The sequence below is a fragment of the Phasianus colchicus genome, chromosome 1, assembly GCF_987193195.1.
Source record: "Phasianus colchicus chromosome 1, bPhaCol1.hap1.1, whole genome shotgun sequence".
Classification (NCBI taxonomy): domain Eukaryota; kingdom Metazoa; phylum Chordata; class Aves; order Galliformes; family Phasianidae; genus Phasianus; species Phasianus colchicus.
In genome coordinates this window covers 71,514,023-71,539,895 of record NC_143436.1, presented here as the reverse complement: position 1 = coordinate 71,539,895, position 25,873 = coordinate 71,514,023, and the positions used below count along the sequence as shown (strand labels likewise).

General features: G+C 37.3%; 1 protein-coding gene across 2 annotated transcripts in view; it reads right to left on the bottom strand.

The window, feature by feature from the left end:
• The window catches only part of FBLN1 (fibulin 1), an 84,320-nt gene that overhangs the window by 32,015 nt on the left and 26,432 nt on the right, over positions 1-25,873 (bottom strand). For both annotated transcript variants that reach the window (XM_031597247.2, XM_031597245.2), the window contains exons 4-14: positions 22,702-22,873; positions 20,487-20,546; positions 15,064-15,165; positions 13,902-14,039; positions 12,038-12,175; positions 9,891-10,034; positions 8,910-9,038; positions 8,295-8,420; positions 7,703-7,822; positions 6,739-6,870; positions 6,050-6,173 (exon numbers count right to left, since the gene is read on the bottom strand). In XM_031597247.2, the coding sequence (XP_031453107.1) occupies positions 6,050-6,173; positions 6,739-6,870; positions 7,703-7,822; positions 8,295-8,420; positions 8,910-9,038; positions 9,891-10,034; positions 12,038-12,175; positions 13,902-14,039; positions 15,064-15,165; positions 20,487-20,546; positions 22,702-22,873 (1,385 nt within the window). The remainder of the gene's footprint in view (positions 1-6,049; positions 6,174-6,738; positions 6,871-7,702; positions 7,823-8,294; positions 8,421-8,909; positions 9,039-9,890; positions 10,035-12,037; positions 12,176-13,901; positions 14,040-15,063; positions 15,166-20,486; positions 20,547-22,701; positions 22,874-25,873) is intronic.

The window sequence follows — 25,873 nt, the reverse complement described above, 5'->3', positions numbered from 1 at the left end:
TTAGAAGTAGAGCTGAAGAAGGCAGTGATATTTATTAGAGAAGAGGCACTATAGATACTGCACTGTGTACATTCATTATCTGACAGCATTCAGGAGAACATAAAAATTGATCCCTTGCTGTATGTTCAAGTTTATTTGCTTTAAAAACAAACTTTCTTCCTTCTCCTGATGGATGGCAGAGTATTTCTCTGTGCCATGAACAGAATCAACCTAAGTCATTTTAACATGCTCCTAAGCCAGAACTGAAAAAATCCAACAGCTGGACACAGCACTACACTACACATTCAGTACATTCTTAGGCAGAATCAAATCACAGGAATGATACTCATGAGTGAGGAAATACTGGTCTGCTAATGCTATCGCTGTGCACTATGTTATAGCAACAAGTCCATCTTAATAAAAAGAGATTGCCCATACAGGCTAGCAAACATTGAACTCAGTCCCAGTGTCAGCACTGGAAATCCAGATCTTCATGAAAAGAAGGAAAAAATCTCATCCTTTCCTGCTATTGAAAGAAGTAAAGTTGGATTTGAGAAATATTTATAATACTGCATAAAAGGAAAGATTATATGAATTTCAGATGAAAAATACGTCCAATTCATCAAATTAAAATTGGTAGTTAATGGAAGTAGAGGTAGACAACTAAACAAGATGTTGACTTCACAAAATTTCAGGAAGATCAGGTCATGAGCTTGGCTCCAAATCTGCCTCACAATAGCTATGAATCAATGAAAGCATGTACAAGAATCTCTGAACTTAGTACAATATTCAGTCCACATGCTGAGATTTTGGATCCTAACATGCTTATTCATTTCTTTACAAAGGAATGCTCCAGCCAGAAAGGACAGTTTGCTTCTTATTCCCTCACAGTGTATTAAGAAATCTGACTGCCCATTTCATTTATTTTATTTTGACATATAAAATTAAGCTTTTATCAGGAATATCTGGTATCAAAAGAACTGTGGCTCATTATATGCAAAATACACATTTTCAAAAAGATTAGTTAAAAGCACCCTCAGTTCTTCAGTTAATGAGTTGTATGTTTTCTTTTAACATCACTTGCAAACCAAAGTACAAAGCAATTCTTTGAAGACTTAAATGCATTTTTAATTTTATTCATATGTGTGAAGAGCAAACACAAGTCTTCACAGGATGGCTGTCTAATTAAGTGTGGATTCTCTAGGAATATTTTCAGGTATAGTAAGTTCTGCAATGTTTTCTGAAATGTCATCACTAACTCCACAAAAGAGAATTACTCAGATTTAGCAAATTATTCCGGAGGCTATTTGGTTTTGTTGAAATCATGAAGCAAGACAACACAGTTAATTTCTTAGTTGAAATTGTTTTCTCCATGTAAATCTTTTTGGAAGCCCATATATATTCATGAAAGTGCCACAACTTACTCTTTTATAAATGTAAAATGTTTTGCAATAAGCCAGATTTTTTTAAAGAACAATAACAACAGCAACAAAAAAAAATCGCCATAAGATTTGGAAAAGGACACCGTGCTGATTCAGAAAGATATTTGTGGAGACAGATGTGCCTGGGGCTAGAAGTTAAGAATTATTCAAAATTTATCATCTTTTATCTTATTCTTTGGTGGTACACACTTACATACTGCACACTTCACTCTAGGTTTAGTTAATGCGTGCTAATTGTTCCTTCAAATAACCACAAAGAAGAGATAGCAAATATTATTGCTTTCAAGAGCCAGAGTTCATTCTGGGGTCATGCACCACAAAGGCAATAAGCAACGAGCATTTAAGTCATGGTGTATTCTCTAGATCTTATTTAAATGCTACCTCTCATGGACAGAAGAAAATCATACAGCAGGAGTATTCAGTAGCTAGTGAGTGAGCATCCTGAGACTCTGGGTGCTGTCCCAGCTCTCAGACATCTCAAGATGGATGAAGTGGCTGTGCAGTCTATGCCTGACCACCACACTGTGGATACTGTGTGCAGGATCATAGGGAAACCTATAGGAGAAGGGATGGGCTGGAGGAGGTACAGGTATGCTGCCAGAGAAATGCACACCACTAGGCAGTGAGGAAGCTATAAATGCATCCTTGTAGATCTGTGCAGTGAGGAGCATGGGCTAGAAAAATAAGTGCACAGTGCTACTAACTGCTTATTCCTGAATTTGTTTCTGATTATTTAGCTAACTTCCTACTCTCTTACACTGAATTTCTTTATTTAGATGAAATACTAGCTTCAAGGAATTACAAATAGTCTGAATTTTATGTACCAAATATCAGTTACATATAAATGAAATTAAAACTATCAAATCCAAAAAGATTCTATTTTAGAGAATGAATGTCACATTTCCTACACAAGAAAATATTTTGCCGTTCTTCTTGTTAAGTTCTGAGTCTGGTTTTCACATGGTATAGAGGCAATTTATTATATTGTACCAGAAGAAGCTGAGTGGTACACAACTACTCATACACTGAAAAGAACTTTTTTAGCAGGGTTTATGGCTTTGCAATTTACTTCATATAGGGAAACTATCTCAACTTGCTGAATGACAAACCAAATCATACACTACACATTTCTGAAATCCATCACTGTAGATTTTCAGAGCTGTAACTATCTTTTGTACCTCAAACAAAAAGATGCTGAGAAGCTGTCAAGGTTGGCAGTGCTGGGCCCAGGACAGCTTGGAGCTAACATTTCAGGGAAGATCTGGCTACTTCATATGTGGGAACAGGCTAAGACAGTCGTGGTACATGCACATTTTAGACTGCTTTAAGGGCTGCAAGAAGATTGTGTCTTCTAAATGAGAAGAGAATTGTGTGCTGCTAAAATAGAAAGACTTCTCTACAGAGGAGAGAATTTAAATTGCACTGAGGAGGACAGTCAAACACAGAGAACAGTTGCCACTGGAACTTAACGATCTTTGAGGTCCCTTTCAATCCAAGCCATTCTATAACTCTGTTATGCTGAGAAATCTTTATCACTGAAGGATTTGCAGCAAAAGTTAAATACCTTTCAGAAATACTCTGGTAGACCTGATCCTATCTTGGTACGTAAGGGCTGATTAACCATCAAGGTCCTTATTTTCTAAGGATTATGAAAAAAGCTAGCTGCTATTATGCAAAAATTTTTTACTTCAAAAATTTCAGAGGCTTTTGGTAAGGATAAAGAAAAGTGCCGAAGTAATCTGACAACTTCAGGTTTCTGCTCCAAACAGTTAAATTAAAAAAAACAACACACCTTCTCATGCACACGAAACAACTTGTTTCTGCCTATCTTTGTTCCTGAAAATAACTGAATTGCTTTGAAAGAAATTTGCCAAAACCTGAGCCTGCATTAGACACCTGGCATGTAAAATTTCAGACGTTGGTTACATTTTGGCATCTTTCTAAGCAATTAAAAGCCGGTATTAATAATGAGAAGAGACAGACAACCTTAGTAATACACAGGCAGGTTTAAAATATGAAAATATTTCCCAATCTGGCTCAGTGCAGCATACATTTTTTTCACACACCACCATAACTTCTTCTTTATCTTTACTACTATTTTTCTTGGCTTAAATATTACAAATGTTTGACTTCAGTGTCACATAAAGGGAATTTAATTGTTATGCAATTTGATAACAAGAAGTGTTTGGCAAGGGCAGTGCAGCACGTTAAGTCCTATTGTGAGGAGTAGTAAGTCATAATTATCCTTGGAAAATTACCAAGCCTATGGGTTTCTAAGAAAAAAAAAACAACAACCAGATAGAATTTAAGCAAAAGTGTTATGACTTTCAAAAAGTTAAAAGTTATTACATTACGGACCACACCATGCCAGGCACTTTGCTGGTCTCCAGGGAATCTTACACAGAGTGTTTGCTCACAAAGCAGAGCATATCTGTCCACCATTCTGAGCTTTCAGCCTGTAGCTTCTGACAATCCTGCAATTACATCACCCAGTGGCAAACATCTTTGCTATAGCCAAGATGCAAAAATCTCTGCTTCAAAGGTATTAGGTACGGAATTTTTAGATCACTGACAACTGTTGCCTGTAGATAAGGACTTTAAGGAAAAATTAGATTCAAAAAACTTTTGTTTGAAGGACTGAGACTCATTAAATTATAGCTGATCAAAAGAAAATTAGGGGCATAGAATAAAAAGTCTTGTGAGGTGCCAACTTGATAGGAATGGAAAATGCATTGTCTTTCTTATGATATGCCAAATTAGTGAAATTGGAATGTGTTTTGAATGAAAGAGAGGAAACTAGTATTAATAATAGGTAGGTGTTACAAGAAGCCAACCATTTTGATTTTAGAGTCTTGGCACAAGGTTAGGTGAAAAAGTTATTTAATGCCATTATTGTGCAAAGGCTAACAAGGATCAGTTAGCTATCAGGTACGTTGCCTCATATATGCTAAAAAATAAATGATTCAAGAATGTATAAACTAGCTTGGATGTAGAAAAGGTGGTAAAGAGCTATCCTAAGGAACTAATCTCCAGTGGAAACAAGGTAACCCGATATATACACCTTGATTCAGGCGTGCTGGTATAATAATCTCATTTTGGCTTACCAGCATGTCCACTAAACTAACCTGGACTTCTTGCAATAAGGATAATATACTTGTACTCTCTTTCATTGATGAAATGACATTTTTTGACAACACATTTAGGATCTGTGTCTGCAGCTGCTGAGAGGAGAAAGCCTAATAAATTCAAGAAGATAATAATTAAAATAATTAAAATAATTAGAACTTTACTGAGTAGCTACAGGATTTGTGTCTGACTCACTGCCTAATTATAGTCTTGGCACATCAGAAGAATTTCTCCCTATTAATCTGTTTGAGTTAGGCAGAGTAAGCCATTACAGAGCTGTTACAACCCAGACAGAAAAACAATTCAGACATTCTATTACTTCCAAAAAAGATCCTTAACTTCTCAGACAGCCGTTACTTTCAACACTTTCAATACATAAAAATATAGAAAAAAAACCCAACAAGATGAAAATGGAGTGTGTATTTATATCTATTTCATAGAATGAACCTAGGATCTCTGCAAGAGTGAATATCTGCTAATTCTGCTTAGTGGCCCATTGCAAATGACTTTTTTTGAATATATTGATAATAAACAGTCCATTCATGTCATGAGACACTTCTTGTTTACAAAAGTGACAAAAGTAATTTAAAATTTAATTACTACTGATGCCTTTTAAAATAGAAGAATATTTTATAAAAACCTGTTTTTATACAATGAATTTCTATAACATTCTTATCAAATACATCTGCTGAACTACTTACATGGCATTTTACAGCTTAAGGTTTAAATGGAATCTAAATAAGTCCACAAAATCTCTCAGAGTAAGATAAGCACCAGTTTTATTCTACAGTGAAAGTACAGAATACTCAACTTCCTCAAAGGGACTGTGGATATATGAACACCATGAAGAGCAATAGCAGGCTGATGACCAATGTGATTTATTAGCTTTCCTCTCCAGCTGATGCATACACTTACCTGGGTATGGTGCACATTAGAAGAATGTTGAGCAGCCTCCTAAAAAACATCTGGAGTACATGGTGGCCATAAAGCCATGGGACAGGTGGAAAAATAGCCATCTGCATCAGCCATATAGTTATGCTACTGATATTTTGCAACTTCTCCACATTGCTAGCAGCTGCCAGCTGCCTCTCCTCCCATTTCTATTTCTCCTATTTTAGAAACCAGAATGCATAGATTTTCACTAACCTAGGTTAAGAGACAGTATAAAAGATGACTGTCACTGGAGTGTAATATAAGCAAAAACTGAGGTTCACCCTCAGTCAGAATTTCGTAGCTGAACATAACTCTCCTAACAGACAAGGCACCTAGAGAGAGAACATCATTTTATGCCTCTAAAGATCATTACAATGCAAACAATTGACACGTGGTGACTTTTAAAGGGGCTGAAACAGGACTATGAAAAAGAGATACGAGTGTGTGCAAAGTACAGTGTAAGCCTACCAATAACATCTGCCAGAATCCCTTACATATTCAGTCAGCATTAGTGTGACATTAAGGAGAGTCACCCCAGAAGATTGTACCTTGAAAAGGAAAGTACTTACGTATCTCCAGACTTGCGGTAATTTTCTGGACATTCCAAAGACAGGCAGCGAAACCCTCCCTGGATGTTAAAGCAGGTCTCATTGAAAGAGCAGTTGTGAGTTTCTGTAACACATTCATCAATATCTGCCAAATGGAAAAAGAAGAGTGGGTTAAATACATGCTTTTCCTCTATTTGCTGGTGCCAGATGATGAAAGTATCATATTATGTACAACAGAATATGGGGTGCAATTAAGCACTATTACAGGATTGGGTAGCAATGGCAGGAGAACAAAAAAGAAGAAAACTAACCCAAACAACAGGCAAGAACAAGAAAAGGAAGAGCAGCAGTGCCACTAAGTGGACAAGACCTAAATATTTGATGAAATGTCCATAGCATGATCATATTTCCTTTTGACAATTAAACTTATTTACTTCATTTCACCGTGGGAGTCTTCATTGAGTTGGTTAGAATTCTTTAATTTAGGTAGAAGATTTTTACTCCACTCTATAGGAATTCTATAGAAATTTTTATAAGCTCTTATTTGTTTTTTATAAAATATTAGTCTCTACAGATTTCAAATTGGTATTGATTACTTTGCCTATAAACTTGTAGGAAAGGAGCATTTTAAAATTTAAAACCTTCTCAAAACTTTTCAGAAGCCCACAGTCCCCCCACAGTTAAGTTTCCCTGAAGCTACAGGGACGTACCTTGGCAATTGCGTGCATTGGGTGCCAACCTGTAACCCGTGGAGGGACAAGTACATTGAAAGCTCCCAGGAATATTAATACACCGAAAAGAACAGATATGACCTCCAGTAGGTAAAGCACATTCATCAATATCTGCAAGAAGAAAACAGTGTTAATTTACTATGTCTACATCATGTTCAACCAACAACACGTGTATGGTATTCATGCTGTGAGGTTCAAACACTATTCTTGTTTGGGGTAAGGAAAAAAAAAATCAAATAAGGGTGGTTCTAATCAATAAAGGGTGTCAAGAATAAATGGAGGAATGAAAATTAAAATCAATATAAATGTCCAAGAGGCAGTCTGATTTTGTTTTGTATATGTGTAGTGACACTTTACGTTGACGCATTATTGAACAATTTTACTATAGGGAGAGAGAGAACAGTATTATCTCTATTTTTATAAAAGAGAAAATTAGATGTTTTGCCCGAGGTCTTACTGTCTAGTAAATCCTAGACATCTGATTTGTGCTTTCAAGATCTTGTCAGCTGGGTGCCAACCACATCTTTCTAGTATTTGAACAAAGCTTGCTTAAACATTCGTTCAGAGCAAGCCACAAAAAGAAGATATATAAAATACTATATAGTAATATAATGTAATACACAAACATGGTTGTACTTTCACTTCCTGAAGACGAGAAATTGTTTGCTGATCAGAAAAAAAAAAAATTCTGATAAGATAGAAGAGTATGCAAAGATACAGTTCATTGTAAACAACAAAATGATACCTTGCAAGCACAGGTACTTCTAGACTAAGACATGGATGGAAGATCTTCATTAAGTACAGTTTCGGTGTTTCACAGGAAAATACCAAGAAGAATCAGATGTTAAAATGCAACAATTAAGATTGCATGGAACTGTTTATGTATGTTTTGGCGTGAATAAAAAATGCTAACTCATCCTCTATCTGCAAAAACAGTTCTTACCTTCACATGAAATTCCATCTATGTCACTAAGTTGAAAGCCACGTCGGCAGTAACACTGATAAGAGCCATACACATTGGCACACTCTTGACTACAGGGGCTGCTCTCACACTCATTTAAATCTGAAATGCAAAATTAAATGTGTGATACTCAAATTTCTTGATATATTTGTCACTCCTGTTATAGGACTGAAGCAAAACTTTGAAAAAATAACTGGAAGTAATGGGCTTTGGATGTATTACTCTCAACAGGGTCTGGCAGTATAAGCTACTATGTGCTATCTGTTTCCCGCTGTCCTTCAAGGTGTGTGACTTGGTGGGACTCATTAGCAACACACTTGCATTTTTACTTCCGGGTATCAGCAACACTGATTGTGAAGAACTGGTCACATCATTTAGCCAAACAGCAATATATTGGAACTGTGGACTGCAGTGGCTTTGATTAACCATAACAGCCTTCACGTAATCAAAGGCACCAAATGGGTTATTTATCATGCCGTTCAAGTGCAGTCATGTGAGCTAAAATCAAAAAAAAATAGCTGAACGACAACAGTTACATCTCACACTACATGGTCAGTACATATGACAGCAGTACCTTCACATGACCTGCCATCAGATGAAAGTTTGAATCCCATGGTACAAGTGCAGTAGTAGGAACCAGGAGTATTCTCACACTTGTGAGCACAAAGGCGACCTGGATAGCGTCTGCATTCATTGATATCTGCAATGATAAATACATACAAAGATCTGTGGATTGTCTGGTTTCCCTACAGTAGTACTCTGGATGATAATGTGGTCTTGAGTTTGATTTTTATTTTCCAGATGTAAATTTCCTTGATAGAAAAGGAAGGAATTGCTCAAAATACTCATTTAGAAGAATCCCGGTGCACAACTGAATTAACTGTATAAAAAAGAAAGTCACTTTGATCTTTCAAAGGAATGTTTTGCTCTAAGTGCTTGTTAAAATATCACAGAAAAAAATCACATGCACTCTCATAATCTTACCTTATAACAATGTAATTGAGTACACGTTGACAATACTAATACATCTCCCTTTAAAGTATCAGTATCTTTATAGTATGGTATTAGATTTATATAAACAATATAGAAGTCCATTTTACTTTCAGATGAAAAAGATTATGCAGAGAGCAATAATTTTTTTTACACAGGTTCATTTTTTAAAATGCCATTGTTAATAGGTGCAACTTACCAATACAGGTTCTACTGATGACATCAAAAGAATAGCCAGACTTGCACTCACAGCGGTAATTGCCTGGTCCATTTATACAAACATGTCCTTCACCACATGGCTGATTAGAAGATGAGCATTCATCCACATCTAAAAAAAGAGAAGTGATTGGAAGTATACTTACGAGCATGCAAGTTGAGAAAAAAGCAACATGTTAGCCCTTATTTCAGATGCATATTTGTGTGCCCCTTTCATCTATAAAATAAAGCATAAATTCTTTCTGCTTTACAAGCGTGTCACAAGCTTCCTTCAGTGGTAGTTGTAAAGTGTTTTGAAACAGAAAGGAAGACTGATCAAACTACCAGCTTCAATAAGAAGATCAGAGAAATACATGCAAACTTTCGAATGGAAAATTTTTACTGAACCAGGTAAACAACTAGCACTTGTGCTGCAAATATTAATGAACTTGCAAGGTAAAAATAATCAGAAAAATAGATAGTTTTTGGAGGAAATCAGGTGCAAAATTATTTTATTAGGGATACTCAATATTCATGGAACAATTCTTTAGCTAAGGTAAGATGTCAGAGGACCACAGTCAGTTACTTTGATAAACATTTACAATAATTAAAAACACATGCAGAACACCTCTCATTGAAAAAGCCACTTTAGCTAAATGCTAGATCAAGGCATGTATGCCTTTCAACTGTATTTGACTATCTTCTGAGAGACATCAAGTGGCAGGTGGGCCACTGATAATGTCATTTTGCAGGGGTGATCATCACTTCAATTCTTCTCAGCATATAGAGTTTTATGAGTTATTTGAAGGACAGAGAGGATCTTTGTTATTTTTTATGTGCTGGGACTGTTATGATGGAAAGAATAGGGTCAAGAGTTGATTGTAGAAACAAGAAAAACTTTGGGTAGACTTCAAGAAACAGGCCAATATAAAAAGGTGTGGTTCATTTCCTTTAAACTGTTTTATTTTTCAGAACTGTTACTTACCTACACATCTTGTTCCATCTTCATTGAGATGATAACCTCGGCCGCAGCTGGGTGAGATTCGCTGACAGGTATATGAGCCATCAGTGTTGATACATATCTGACCAGCTGGACATGGCATGTTGGTGCTCAAGCATTCATTAATATCTGCAAGAGCACAACAAGTTCATGTAATAATCTGCTGCCTGAACATGTTTCTTACATGCTTCATGGTCTGAAAGGCTCTACTCATGGAAAAGCACAAATTTATGTAATTTAGTCTATGTGATTAAGACTGGGAGAAATATGGAAAAGCAGTGGAAATTGGGTATAGAATTTGTATTTATTTAAAAGCCTCTGAAAGTCTCCCCTAAAAGCCCAAAGAGATGACCAAAAACTGAGTTTATCAGCTCAACTAGGTATTCACCATAGATACTTTGCCTTGTCTTATAAGAGGCTATCCATATAAACATGAAAGAACTTAAAGAACTCTTGTATGTATCCAAAAGACTATGCATCCCTCCACTATTTATCTTTTTACAAACTAGACATCAGTTTGTGACACAGATACCCTTTGCCTATTAAAAATAAAGCCTAAAAAGTAAGACCCCAGAATATGTAATGAGATGAAACTAATCTATACTAGAGTGTGATCTAGTGCAATGTATCTACCTAAGAAAACAGGGAACTTGCTGTTAACCAAGTTTAGCAACATGCTATTAGTTTGGGGAAAAGGAGTTTCAGAGTGAGAAATCATTGGCTACAGGAGACAACCTTCATCAAACTGAAATGTTAATGTATCTGTGATCTGGAAGTCTGTAGGACAGTCACTGCTTGGGAGTGTATGAACCTGTGTCTCATAACCTTCAGCAATGTCCAGTTTCATGTGTGTACTTAGCCTAAAATTTTTCTCCCTACATCACTGAGACATTTTGTACTGTGGCATTGCTAACTGCTGAAGAGTTACTGTTTTCCAGTTGGTGTGGTATTAAGCAAAGTACTCCTTTGCTGGAAAGGCAGTAATTTTTTCATTCTTTTTCCTTCCTACTGCCACATAGGGAAGCCCTTGATTCATATTTTGTAAAATCCATCTGTAAAATTGTTTTGGTGATTATTTTATTTCAGGGGATGTAACTATTACTGCTGCAAATTGGTGTGGCTTTACTAATGTCAGTTTGGGAATGCTAACTCCTACAGCTACAGATCTAGTGCTACCTGTGGCAGATGCATGTCTTCAAAGAGTTTATTGTACACAGTCATCAGCTGCCTTCATTTTAAAGGCTTCAATTTTGTTTTCAGCATCAGTGTTGCCGGTGTTGGATTTCAGTGCTGCAGAGTATGAGATGGTCAGGAAAACATGGCAGTGAGCTACAACTGGCAGCTGCTGCTGCTCAGCCAGTTCCACAAGTTCAAAACATGCTTCGCCGCTGGGGTAATTTAGTTAGGTTGAGACTTGAAAATAATACTTAAGGGAGTAACTGATAGACTGGTAGGTCAGGAGACAATTTCATTTAGAGTCTGCTGGAAAGTAGTAATTGTAACATATTTACAATAAGGTTCTAATTCTATTTTGTAGAAGCCTCACAATAATTTGACAGGTCTTGGAAACAAGGCACTAGCACAGTTTATAAGCAGTCATTAAAATAAAAGTTCTCTCTACAGTGTATTATAACCAGCCCATCACCAGTACACAGTAAGATTCTTCGTAAGCAGGATAGGTCTACTAAGACCTACATATACATATATACCTGTAGAACTTCTGCATGCTAGTATAAACAAAGTTTCCACAGAGGATATCATAACTTACAGTTTTTATACTAAGCTTGAGCTAAAATCTTTTGGATGGTTGGAGATCATACACATCACTTTTTTTTTCCTGATTTTCCTTTTCCAGATAAAATCCCCAAAGACAACGAAAATTCAAACACAGCCATGTAATTTAAGTACTTAAATCTCATAGATTCAGTATTTAACTCGTATCTAGAAGGGTTTTGTCTGCAAATTTTACCTGCAGGACCAACCTATATCTTTAAAAAAGAGAAAAAACACATAATAGAAAAATACATACGCACATAAAGAATGACTTGAGAAGCTCAGAACTTACCCTGTGAAGCTATAATTTATCTCATAAGCAGCACTTAAGCACTCGCTGAGATAAGAGAATATCTTACCAATACAGTTGCCTAGAGCATCTTGTATAAACCCATTCATGCACTGTAGCTTGGGTCTGCAACGGAAAGATCCTGGAGTATTCTGACAGATAAAATCGGGGGGGCAGTTATGAGTACCAGTCTCACATTCGTCAATATCTGGTACATCACAAAAAAAAATTGTTAGGAGCGTGACAAACATTTGCAACACATTCAAAATACAACACACAGTTAAAAAAGTCACACAGATTAAAGCCACAGCACATCTTGTGCAATTCATTGCAATGAACAGTGAATCAATTTGAACTGTTGCCTAAAACAGAATCTCAGGAAAAAAACATATAGGTGTGTGTATGTGTTTCTATAGCACTGCACACTCTCACAACTAAAAGGTTCAAAATTACTATAGAGCATCTGAAGCACCATGTTCAGTAGTGTTCACTCTTGCTTCAGCACTGTGCTTATGCATAGGCTTGACATTGAAGTCAGTGCAACTTAATTAGATGTCCAAGAGTTAATTTTAACATTCAACTCAATGTAGACGTTGTTCATTTCTTTCAAAAGGGAATTGATTGGCCTTGATTCTCATCCATACTAAGGTCTCCTTAAATTATTCTGCTTTAAAATGCATATGATTTCTGTATACTTTAATATTCCATTCTACTTCATCATAGAAAACAAATATTTGTGAATAAGTTATCTTTCAGACAAAACAGATGAGGAGTAACAAGGCTTTATCCAGGAATGTAGCCTAGTCCATATGCAAATAAAATTTTGTGTCTGCCACCTTCAATTGGAAGAAATTTCCTGAAATTATTAAAATGAAGGCAATTCCTAGCTATAGGATGCCTTATCTTTCCCACCAATACAGTGGACAAAACAGGAGAGGCAAACTGCTAAATCCTGTGAGATTCAGAAAATAATTATGGAGCCTGCTTAAAATTTCTGATGATTTAATACTGAATTGGGATAAATCAGCAGAGTTTTACATGTTCCTCAATTCAGTAATGAGACAAGTATTTTCCATGTCATTTTACGAGGCTTTTAAAAATTATAGTCTAATATCATTCCTCTTCTATTTTCATTACTATTAGCATAATGTTAATAATTAACATTATTAACATATCTTATCCAGATAGGAAATTTCTAAAGCTAACAGCATGCATAATTTAATGGCTGTACTCCCACTTTTCCATCACAGAAATATTGTTAATACTTGCTGGTAAGCAACTTGTTGGCCTAAAATCGATGTAACTTACATCAGTAGAAATTTTACTTGAAAGGGAGCAAAGTTAGACCATAATACTTTGAAAATTATTGTCTGCATATCTGGGGGGTTTTCTGTTGGAGTTTGTTCATCAGTTCTTTTTATTTCTGTTCTCGCCCATCCCCACACTCTATTACACTTCACTGATCAGCTCCTATAATAAAAGCTTACCCAGAATTCTGGCTAAGTTCACTTACTCAATGCAACGAAATTATAGTCTGTTTTTAAACAATTCTAAGCTCTAGAGGAACATACTTCTTCATGGTGAAAATCAATTCTACAACAAATGGAGTTTACTAGCTGTATACTTTGAGTTAGATGCAACTTGGAATCAGTCATTTATGGAATAAATAAAAAGACTTTTTTACCCCTTTTTTTTTCAAATATAGCTTGTCAACAACACCAGCTTTAACTTTTTTTTTTTTTCTTTTTTTTCTCAAGTTTTACATCCTTGAGAATATTTTGTTTAAGAACTGAATCCCTCTGTAACAAATTTAAACCTCCTGAGGACAAAGGCTGCATCTACCACCTTAGCATTTTGAAACTGAAACACCTGCTCACTTTTTCTTTCTTTTTACACAAGTCTGGAAGACATTAGTTTCTCTGCTCAGGACATACCTTTGCAACGACTGTCATCAGTTAGCTCATAACCAGTTCCACAGCTCGTGTCCCGCTGACAACGAAAAGATCCTAATGTATTGACACAAGTTTGTCCAATCCCACAGCTGTGTGTCCCAGTGATACACTCGTTAATATCTAGAATATGCAAAATGAGAGACAAACAAACAAAAAAATGAGAGTGAATTAAAAAAAAAGAAAAAATCCCTGAGAAAAGATCAGGTGAAAAGTTAGTAGTGGGCATACCTTCAAGCAGTCATTATTTTTGAGCATTATAAGGATGCAAAGAATTGTATGGATTCGGCTCAAGCTCACAACATGGCTGCTCATCTGTGTTCTCAGTGTTAGTCAGTAAAGACATTTTGACCCCACTGTTAACAGGATCAATAACTGCTGGCTCACTGTATTTAAGAATGGAAAGAAGTTGTACTAAACGAGAGCAAACTACCATCAACTATCTGGCTGTGTCCAGTAGCAGAAAACTAGAGTGACTTCATGAATGAGGCAAACTTTCAGAAAGATTGACTTTGTTCTGGATCCCACCCACACATGGCCTAGGGACCGCTCAACCCACAGACTGCAACTGTCCACTTCCTACTTTCTAGATACTGAAAAACATTTCACACTAGGCTAGTGTTAATTTGACCAATCATCAGTATCTTATTTATAATCTGAATTTTGTATCAGATCTACTTACTCAGACTCCATCTTCAGTTAATGAGAGAAAAAGGCACTCCTGATGAGTAACACCTTTTGTTATTGAATAGCTCAAGTATTCCCCTGTGATTAATAGTATCAACAACTTTCAAACTTTCTGTCAGCAAGCTGAACAATTCTACTCTATTTCATCTGTCTTATCATTTACTACAGTAAAAGAAAACAGGCTTTTGTTACTCACAATAAAAAGCTCAAGATTTCCTCCGTCTTTTCTACTCTGAATCCTCCACTTGCTCTACTGATTTAACATCTCACCTTCAAACTATTTCCAACATTCTATTTAAACAAACTTTTTAAGGATCTCACATCCTTCCCCATCTGGGATAAGTCTGTGTAAGAATATTCTGATCTCTTCCGACTGGATTTTTTTTTCTTTAATTCTATTCTTGCTCTTTTAAAATAAATGTGTTGTTAATCATCAAGGACATGTTTTCAGTTCTTTTACCTTCACAGTTGACACCATCTGATTGAAGCTGATATCCAACAAAGCACGAGCAGACATAACTGGATCCTGTGTCTCTGCACTGCTGAGAGCAGGGACCACCACCTAATTAGATTTTAAGAAATCTTATAAAATTAGGAGGCTCTTTACAGGAACTGAAACAAACCACTTGTTTACAGTTGCTCACTGATTTATTTTAAAAGTAACTAAACATACACATATATAAAAGAAGGAAAGGGCTAAACACTGCAAGAAGTGTTTGAAATTACTGATTCTTTTTATCACTATAGAATACAAGGAGGAAGTAAATTAAACAATTGCCCATAACTCATCATTTTTAGAACCTGAAGTAAAAATGCTGGGAATTCAGATACCTCCTAAAATTTTGTCTGGACTTTATATGATTGCTACTGTATAATAGGGATGACAAATGCACTGCCATAAATTAATGAAGCATTTTCACTATTACACGCATTAGGTTTTATTTTCAGCCTATCAATATTAGAATCATACTCCTGAGTCAGCTAAAACATGTGCTCTTTCCTATTCAGCAGGCAGGAAACATGAAAGAGAGAAGAGAGTATTGTAGGTGACAAAAGGTTTAGAGAACATAAAGGAATGAAGACTTCCTCTGGAGATACTAAGGACTTAGTGAGGGGTGTGCAGCAGTCACAAAGGATGTGGAAGAGAGCTGCGTTTGTTCTGGCAACAGAAAGAGAGGACACTACAAAATTTACACAAAATTTGGCTTATCATGAAGAAAACTTTTTTTTTTCTGATCTTGCTCAGAAATAAATTAATCACAGAACTGTAGGAGTTAGAAGGGGCCTATGGAGATCATTTAGTCCAACTCCCCTGCTAAAGCAGGTTCTCTACAGTAGGTTACACAGGAAAGCATCCAGGTGGGTTCTGAATATCTCCAGACAAGAAGAATCCACAACTGCTCTGGGGCACCTGTTCCAGTGCTCTGTCACCCTCACATTAAAAAAGTTTTTCCACGTGTTTGTATGGAACTTCTTATGCCCCAATTTGTGCCCATTGCCCCTCCCCTTTTTTTTTTTTTTTTTTCTGTTGCTAGGCACCACCTAAAAGAACCTGGCCTCATTTACTTGATTCCCACGCTTTAGATATTTATAAGCATTGATAAGATCCCTTCTCACATTTCTCCAAGCTGAAGAGTCCCAGAGTCCCAGATCTTTTAGCCTTTCCTCAAAAGGAAAATGCACCAGCCCCCTGATTACCTTTGATGCCCTCTGCTGGACTCTCCATGGAAGCTCCCTGTCTTTCTTGAACTGAAGAGTCCTGAACAGGATACAGATGTGGCCTCACGAGGGCAGAGTAGACGGGGAGGAGAATTTCTCTCAGCCTGCTGGCTGCACTCTTTTTAAGGCATCGCAAGATACCATTGGCCTTCCTGGCCACAAGAACACACTGCTGGCTCACAGTCGACCTGTTGTCCACCAGGACACCTAGATTCTCTGCACAGCTCAGAACAGCAGGTCAGCCTCTAGCCTGTACTGATGTTTGCAATTATTACTCCATGTGTAGGACTCTGCTTTTGTCCTTGTTGTACCTCATAAGGTTCCTCTCTGCCTGACACTCCAGCCTGCCCAGCTTTCTGGTGTGTCAACCACTCTTCCCAGCTTTATATCGCAATCTTGCTGAGGGTGCACTCTATCCTTTAATTCAGATAATTGATGAAGATGCTGAACAAGACTAGACCCAGGACCAACCCCTGGGGACCACCAGTAGCTACAGGCCTACAGTCAGACTTTGTGTCAGTGATCACAACCCTCTGCCAGTCAGCCAGTTCTCAAACCACATCGCTGTCCATGCCTCTATCCCACACTTCCTAAGCTTACCTACAAGGATGTTGTGAGAGACAGTGTCAAAAATCTTGCTGAAGTCAAGGTACGCAACATTCACTGCTCTCCCCTCATCTACCCAGCTGGTCACAACATCATGGAAGTCTACCATGCTGGTCAAGCATGATTTTCCCTTGGTGAATTCATGTTGGCTACTCTTGATAACCTCCTTTTCTTTCACTTGCTTGGAGATGACATCCAGAATAAGCTGTTCCATCGCCTTGGATGGAGGGATGGAGGTAAGGCATCTCTCTCATTCACCATGACCTTTCAAGAGAGCAGCCTGGCAATCACTTCTGCCAGCTCCCTCAATATTCATGGCGCATCCAATGAGGGCCCCTGGATTTGTGTGTGCAGTTTGCCTCAATGATTTCTAACCAGAAACTCCTCAACCAAGGAGAAGGCTTTCTTTCCCCAGACTCTCTTTCTTATCTCCAGGGTTTGGGATTCCCTAAAGACAGTCTTAGAAATACAGACTGATGCAAAGAAGGTGTTCAGAGGTCAAAATTGGCTCTCCTGAAATCCAGGGTTGCAATCCTACTTACTGCCTCTCCTCTTTCATATAAAATCCTGAACTCCAGTATCTAATGATTGCTACATCCAAGGCTGCCCCCAAGCTTTACACTCCCAACCAGTCCTTCCTTGTTTTAAAGAGCACTGTCTAGCATCACACCTCTCCTCATTGGCTCCTCCATCACCTGTATCAGAAGGTTATTGTCCACACACTGCAGAAATCTGCTGGACTGTGTGTGCCTGAAAGTATTGTTTTTCCAGCAAATATCAGTGTGACTGAAGTCCCCCATGAAAACCAATGTCTCTGATCATGAGGCTACTTTCAGCTACCCGTAGAAGGCCAACTTCATCCACCTGATCAGGCAGCCTGTAGTAAACACCTATAATGATATCACCCATATCATTATGCCACTTAATTCTTACCCTTAAGTTCTCCATTCATTCAACACAAATCCCTAGGCAGAGCTTGATACATTCCAGTTGTTCTCTCACATAAGGAGCAACTCTACCACCCTGTCTTGCTGGTCTGCCTTTCCTAAAACGTACATAGCCATACATGACATTTCAGTCATGCAAGCTGTCTCTGTCATCACAATGAAATTATGGCCCTGTGATCATGCAGAGATCTCTAATTCTTCCTCTTTATTCCCCATGCTGCATGCATTGGTATACAGGCACTTCAGAGAAGAAAATAGTCTAGGATGCACGTTTCCCTAGAGGGATGCAAAAGGATCCTCCATAGCTATACAAACCCTTGAGGCGGCTGGCCTTCTGGCTCATGTCACAGGATGCTGCTATGGAAAATTTGTCACTGTTCTGATTGGCCTGGCTGATTCCCATTTGATAGCAATGCATGAGCATAGCCATTTTAGGCCCCACATTCCAAGCCCTTCAGATTAAAGGCCACTTCACTAAGTCAGCCAGCCTACTGTCAAAGATTGCCCTGCATCTTCTAGACAAGTGGATTCCATACCTACCTAACAGTTTATAATGTTCACAGAAAGTCTTATTGTCATTAAACCCAAAACTCTCATGCCAGCATCAGCCACGTAGCCAGAGTTGATAGGACTTGATGTACAGTATACATCTAGTTCTAGCTTCCCTCTTTCCTCCAACTGGAAAAATGGAAGAGTTGGGCATCAGCATTCTTCATTTGTGTTCCCATGGCTTTATAATCTTCTTTGATTCTGTCCATGTTCTAGATTGCAGTTCAAGTCCAAAGGAAAGAGCAATAGTGGATAGTAGTCTGTGCTCTTGATAAGCTGCATCCCAGCTTATCAAACTGGGATGGCAGCATCCCAGATCTTGGCTCCTGGGAGGCAGCAGAACTCTTGAGACTCTCTGTCAGGCCAGCAGAGGGGAACTTCAGTGCCTTTTAACAAAGAGTTATCCACTACAAGCACATAGTGTTTCTTTTTATAATATCCACTGCAAGCTGCTGGTACGGTTTCTTCTTGCAGGTCCTGATCATTGGTATCATGACTGTCTATAGATGTAAAAGCTTCATATCTGAAGCTGGAGGGTAGGGACTGAAGCAGTGACCTATTTTTGTGGTCACCGCGGATCAAGGTGCCTCTTCTTTTAATATTCTCAGAATAGAAAAAGGGTTACAATCTTCCAACTATTTTTTTTAAACAATATTGATAGTACACACTCTCAGTACAAACCTATCTTTTGTTTTTCAAGAGAATAGTTGGATAGGCATTAAACAAAAAGTTTGAGATAAGCACAACCAATGTGGGCAAATGCAGCTATCAAAATTAAAACTTTCAAGTGAATTAAGGAAAACAATTTTTAAAATTATCACGGTTTCTGATGAGAGGTATTAACAGAAACTAAGAAATTCATTCTTCAGACAAAGCACTGGCAAAGGCAATGACACTACATGGAATAGTCTTGAGCTGAGATGGCCAGCAACTGCTTTTCGAACCTCTGCTAATAATGTGAGCTCCAGTTAAGCAAAGCAAAATCTATTGTTGAGGTGCTGGCATAATAGAATTTATTTCTTTGCGTGTCATGACAGTGCTCCAAAACAAACTGTTGGAAGTTCTACTTCTTAATACATTTAAGTTTCCCCCTGGTGAAACTTGGAAAATCACAAGTAATTTTAGCTTGCCAAGTTTATCAGAAAATATACCGCAGACAGAAACTCTCATTTCTAATTAGTCACAACAATACGTCTCATGAAGACAGTTGATTAACTGACAAATGCAACAACAGATTACATCAAGAAATAATGCTAGGAAAATATGTAACACATTTTTTATGTCATCTCTTGTACATCACTGGCAGCAAGAGACAAGAGTTGGTACTTGTGTTGGCTTTGACTAGCTAATGACCTAATACACATTTCCAACCTCTCTAGAATTTAATAGCAATCCAACATGCAGCACAGTAAATCATCTCTCAACTGGAATTGAAGTCCATTAAATTGATTTTAACCTAAATACATTACTTAGTTCTGAAATGCTTGTAGAACATAATACATCACTGCTGTTTTAAGTTTATAGACATATAAATCACATGTGACAAGCAGTAAATCAGAATACTTAGCAGAACAATACCCCAACAACACATTCTTCCCACGAGACAGAACTGTTCAATTAATGAGGACACTAGATACTTTTCTTCCATCTCAAAAGGAAACAAGTCCCATTTTATATCCCATCACTCTGATCATCCCAAGAGAAGAACGCTCATATTTAATATAGCATCCATATAGTCTGAAGAATCCAGAGTACTCCATGCATTCAACAAGTAACACAACAGAGGTATTATCAACTAGAAGTTAAATGAAAGTTAAATGTATTGTCCAAGCTTCAGCAGGGTAAGATTTAATTTCATCATGATAGACAATGCCTTCCTTTAAGAACAACTGAGGCATCCCATAATGCTCTACTATTTCTTTAAAAGGATTCTGATTCTGTTATTTTTACTCAAAACTAGCTTAGGCAAAAGATTTTGACTAATCACTAGATCTAAGTCTGCTAAACTTTATTGGAGGCAATCACAAAAGACCTGGCTACCAGGACTAGTCATGTGACTTACCTCTGCAGCCATCATGCAGATAAGGATCTTCTTGGTCTAGTTCTTCCTTTGAAATTTCAACTAAAAGGAGGAGAGAGAGGCATTAGAAGAGAAAGCACTTTTCTTCTAACAGTAAAAAGCTGCCTGCTTGGGATGGGGTTCAGAACAGAGCTTTGGGATACAACAGGACAAAATTAAAGAGCATTATTTACATATTTTACAGCTATTTCATACTTAAATTTGACATTCAAATGCATATGCCCATGGGGCAATTTCCATCTGACCTATTCAGTATGAAAGTCATGCTGTGATCATAGATTATATATGGGCTGAGATTTGCAAATGCAGGTTCTTACCATTAGGCTTTTAACCAGAGCTTAACCTGATTTTCATAAAACATGTTGTTGAGGCATGCTTGGTTTTCACTGAATATACATTAGCTTGGGGTACTTACAGTTTTAATGAAAATCAGATTAACCTCAGTTATTTATTTAGACTCCATTCCAAAAAAACTCCACACCCAACATTTGGGAACCTAATTATAGCATTCTTTCAAATATACTTTATGATCAGCAATACATTTGCTTCATACATGTGTCCCGAGAGTTATTTTTCCCTACATGAAAGGCAGAAAAGGGCTGGATACATCCACTCTCTGAATCCCCTTCCTTGGCCAAAGAATTAGTTAATGGACTTCCCCAATCCCCACTAATTTGAATACTTTGGGAATGGTAGGCTGGTAGTGATGTGTGTAAAAACACAATCTCAAAATACTCTGGTTATTGAATAGTAAGCTTAGTCACACTTCAATACTTGTCCACATACCTTTAAACCCATGGTCACTTACAAGAAAATACTACATCATGGATGCGGAAGCAAGTTTGTGTGCACAAGGTTGAGACCCCTGAAGCCATAAGGATACATTTTGATCACACAGAAGCTATTGTAAATAGTTTGCTCAAGTCTGATCTGACTTGATATAGAACTTTTGGGACGTAGTACCAGAGACTTCTCTTCACGTGACCAAGAAGGTATCATACATGGAGTCACTCTGTCTTGTCCTGTGCAGCATAACCCCTATGTGCCTTGCTATTGCATAATACAATCACAAGGTGCTGTATTACAAAACAAAGGTGTCTATTCCTGTTGTTTGCTCTGCCTTTCTTTGACATAGATTCTTTGACTTAGAGGATATCTGACATACGTTCAACCACATGGCTGTCTCTTAGCTTAGTGATGAGAATTTTGTCCTGCCCTGCTTGCTGGTATCTTCAAATTAAAGCTCTCTGTAAGTGACAATTGCCCATGGAATTAAGTGGCAAAATACTGCACATTGTGTTTTGCAATTCTGCCTTTTCAGGTACTGATATATTTCTCCTGCCATGCAAATAATTTGAGTCTGCAAATTCTTAGTATAGACACAGTAAGCTAGGTGCAAGGTATCTACCCTGCAGTTACATACCCTTCAGCCAGAACAAATGGACAAGGGCAATTTCCCTGCTGTGAGAGCAGTACACAAAGAAATTGGCAGGCTATTTCTAAAGGTTACTTGATAAGGATGTACACTGACATAAGCAGAATTTCAAAGATCTGAAACAAGGCTGATAACACACTGGCTCAGGCACACTAGTGCAAGTTGTTGCGGTGGGGTTTGAGCTTAAGTAGTCCATTTTTATAATTTGCTACTGATGATCTACAAGCTAGAGCACGTATTTTCAGTGCTCAGCTGTCCATGAAGGGGGCAACGTTCTACAGCATGACTTTTCTGCAGTTTCAGTTAAGTCTGTTGAGTGAAAGATGAAAAAAAGACAAAAATAGGTCTGTAAGGATCAGTATGTCCATGCTGATTCTCTTCAGATCTGTGGACTAGGTATGGAGAGGTGTGTCAAGAACTGTTGCTGTCTAGATCTTCCCCTCCTCTGACAATATCAAATAAATGCAGACATAATGTTGTCTAGAAATGATCAGTCCTCCCAGCATCTCAAATCTGTGGGCACATGTCTCACACAAAAAGCAACATTTGAATTCCACATAGTTGGCAATTGTTTAGCTTCTTGGAATATACATTTCAGCCACCACTAGACAAAAAATGAGTTCCAATATACATGCATCATTAAATTGTTAAAGGAGATCTCAAATTAGAGGAATTGCAGCAGAAATTCTTTCAAATACAAGTGCTCTTTCTATCCCATATCATTTTCTGCCTCAGTTTTTTATAATTTGCAATATAGAATACCTTGTTCCTTTTTAGGAGCATCATCACTGATGGATACATCTGTGCCTTCTTGACCCTTCACACAACAAGCTCTGAAGACAATTCCACACTGGTATCCTATCTTCAGGTTGGGTTCACAGCTCTGGCCTTGAACTTGGGCAGTCTTTCCCAGTAGACAACAGTAACAACATTTCTGTTTTAAAAATATGAGAGAGTCACATCTTAGCCCCAGACAAATCACTGCAAGTTTTCTCAGTAGTATCAAGTGTTATCTCACCTTGGCAAACTGATCAAAATTTTTCTGCAAATTCTTCAACAACTTCTGCTATACTTAGCCTGAGATATTTTAATCTGTAGTTGAATTCAACAAGCTCTGGATCTGCTTACATAGAGCCAAAATCAGTACTTGGATCTAGATCTCATAAATAATGTGTATATGTGGATGTTTTATACAAATACACCAGTATGGTATGGAGGACCAGAACTGTCCACCCATGTGTATGGAATTACATGGTTGTCTGCCTGCACACCCCAGCTTCAAACACAAGTGAACAGCTGGAATTCTTAACATCTCCGTGTCCCTTTTGTGTCCAGTTCCTTAAATCGGGGCACGATCAATAAAGTGCATCCTTCTCAAAACTAACAGACAAACAGGCAAGCAAGGATGATTCATCCAAAGCTAGAATTAACTGGTCAGAAAAAGAATCTACTCTGCTCTGAAAAACAAACCACATTGTCAAGTATTATTTAAGAGCATCTCAGTACTGACATGACTTCCAGCAATTAAACATGACCCACACCTTCCAGACTTGCTGAACTACAGCCCAGGAGTACACCACAGAAGTGAACACAGGGGAAGTTACTCCTGTGTATATTTATTTCAATTTTTGTATTGAGGGGACACTGCTAACTTATTTGCTGTTCTTTCTTGCTGTTAGAAAGTGGCAAAAATATTTGGTTCTTTGGAACTGGTATCTGCTAACTGCTACTGTCATGTGCAAAGCAGATTTAAGCTCTTATTATTAACTTTATTATTCTTGAAAAAAGAAAAGTGGTCTGCACCATTAAACAGAGCAGATGGAATAAACAAATAAACAACAAATCAGATTTCTGTAAATCTAAGCACCTCACTTACTGAAAAGAAGGTAACCGTTACATTACACTGCATTACTTTCACTACTTTGGAGCTGCCTATATTCTCAGTTTTCCCATAGAGGGCATTGCATGTATGTTTCTCTCATTACATGGCAGTAAAATGCTCATTTAAAGCACAGAGTATCATGAAGGTAAAATAATAAAATATTTTTTCCTTGTTTTTTTCTTTTTTTTTCTTTCTTTTTTTTTTTTTTTTTTCCAGTGGCAGATGCTCTGGCTTCATCACCAACATGTCTGGAATATTTTCATATTCTGGATTATGTTAGAAATAAAGACTTGATCTCTTTTTTCAAAAACTCCCACATTTCTGAATATTTATTTTGCCTAACTTGTCTAATACCTTCCTGAGGCATCCTTCTCAAAGTTTTAAATATGTCTAAAATTTTGGTGGATTTCCAATTTCTGCAAACATTTTTTAGAATACAGAAATTTAAACTGAGCTAAAGATTGCTTGGCTTAAGATCATGTATTTTTGACAACCAAATGTTGAATTATTGCTGATAATTTGCCAAACTGTCCTATTACATCCTTCTGGATATCCTCACTGGCTCCTACTGTGAGGAGTATGAAGTAACTCACATCTAATTATTTGTCTTGTCACAGAATGCTCAAACTGGGAAGAGTTCCTCTGGATGTTTTTGTAGGGAGTGATCATTCATCTTGCTGTTCTTGAAGTGCTGAATAACCTTATGTTCTTTATCTGCTTCAGGCTGAGACAGCACTTAAAAAATTTCTGTCTCCAGCTAATGTGAATCTTCAACTGTAGAGCCTGCTATGTCTTGCAATGTTTGTGAGAAACTGAATCCTCATTTAAAATAATTACACGCATTGAAACATTTGTTCAAGCCTATATTTATTTTAACTGATCACTATCCATCTTGATTTAAAATCTTGATAATAATAATAATTTAGGTTCATGTACCATGAACCTAATGGTATGGCAAAATTATCTAGACACGGTAAGAGTCAAACATTTTCTTAACTGATGTTTAATGTAGGTGGCTTTTAATATTGACCCAAGAATATTTTGTACTGGAAGTTCTAAAACCTAAGATTCCTTGTTCAGCTACAGAAGTAAGATGAAGAAGCTGATGGATGGCCTCATACACAGAGCCTGTATGCTTTCATAATCCTCTACACACATCATCTGCGAACTCAAAAAGGCACTTAATTCTCCTTTTTTTTTTTCAGTTCTTCTACAGTGGAATGGTAATACAGCAGCAATAAAGCTTGTTTAATTGATATTAACTGAGCATTCTAGTACACCAAGACACAAGGCATTATGTCATTATAACATGCATTATGTCATTATAGCACTACCCGGATAAAATTAATTTCAATATTTTTTTTTTCACACAATTTTTTTCCAGGGTTGTTAATTTATTTTGATAGTCTTTAATCCTTTAAACTGAAATGCAGTCTAAAGTCAGTATCAGTTCAGTTCTTAATGTGTTTGCAGCTTTTTTCCAAAGGCTGCCAGCTGTCTATAGGCTGACCATTTACTAATTTGCTAGAGCCACTGCATAGCACCATTTCTCTGCCTCTAAGTTTTTGCATTTTAAGTGATCCTAATAATTGTCTCAAACATTTTTGCTTTGTCTCTCACCTGCAAAAGTCCAAGCAGCATCAAAGACATGACTTGATCTTCATGCTAGGATTGGATCAGATGACATTCAGAGGCCCCTTTCAACCTCAACCTTTCTGTGATTGAAAGCTGTGTCCCACCTTTATTCCTATGATCCCTCCACTGCTCTCAGATTTTGCCTTCTCACCGAAAGGAACAAGTACATGCTGCAATGCCATACAGTTGTTTTAGAAATAAGCATTTACTATACTGTCCTGATAGCTGGTGTTGACTACATTGAGTGAAAAATCACCAGTGCCTAAGAACGTGAAAATGAAGTTGCATATATATTTCAGTCCAGCAACAGTTACTTATAAAAAGTCTGAAGTTTTATTTTCATTTGATTAAAAATCATCTGAAATTTCTGTTTCTGATAAGCTTTCTTGATTAGTTACCTTTGGTAATAATTCTTTT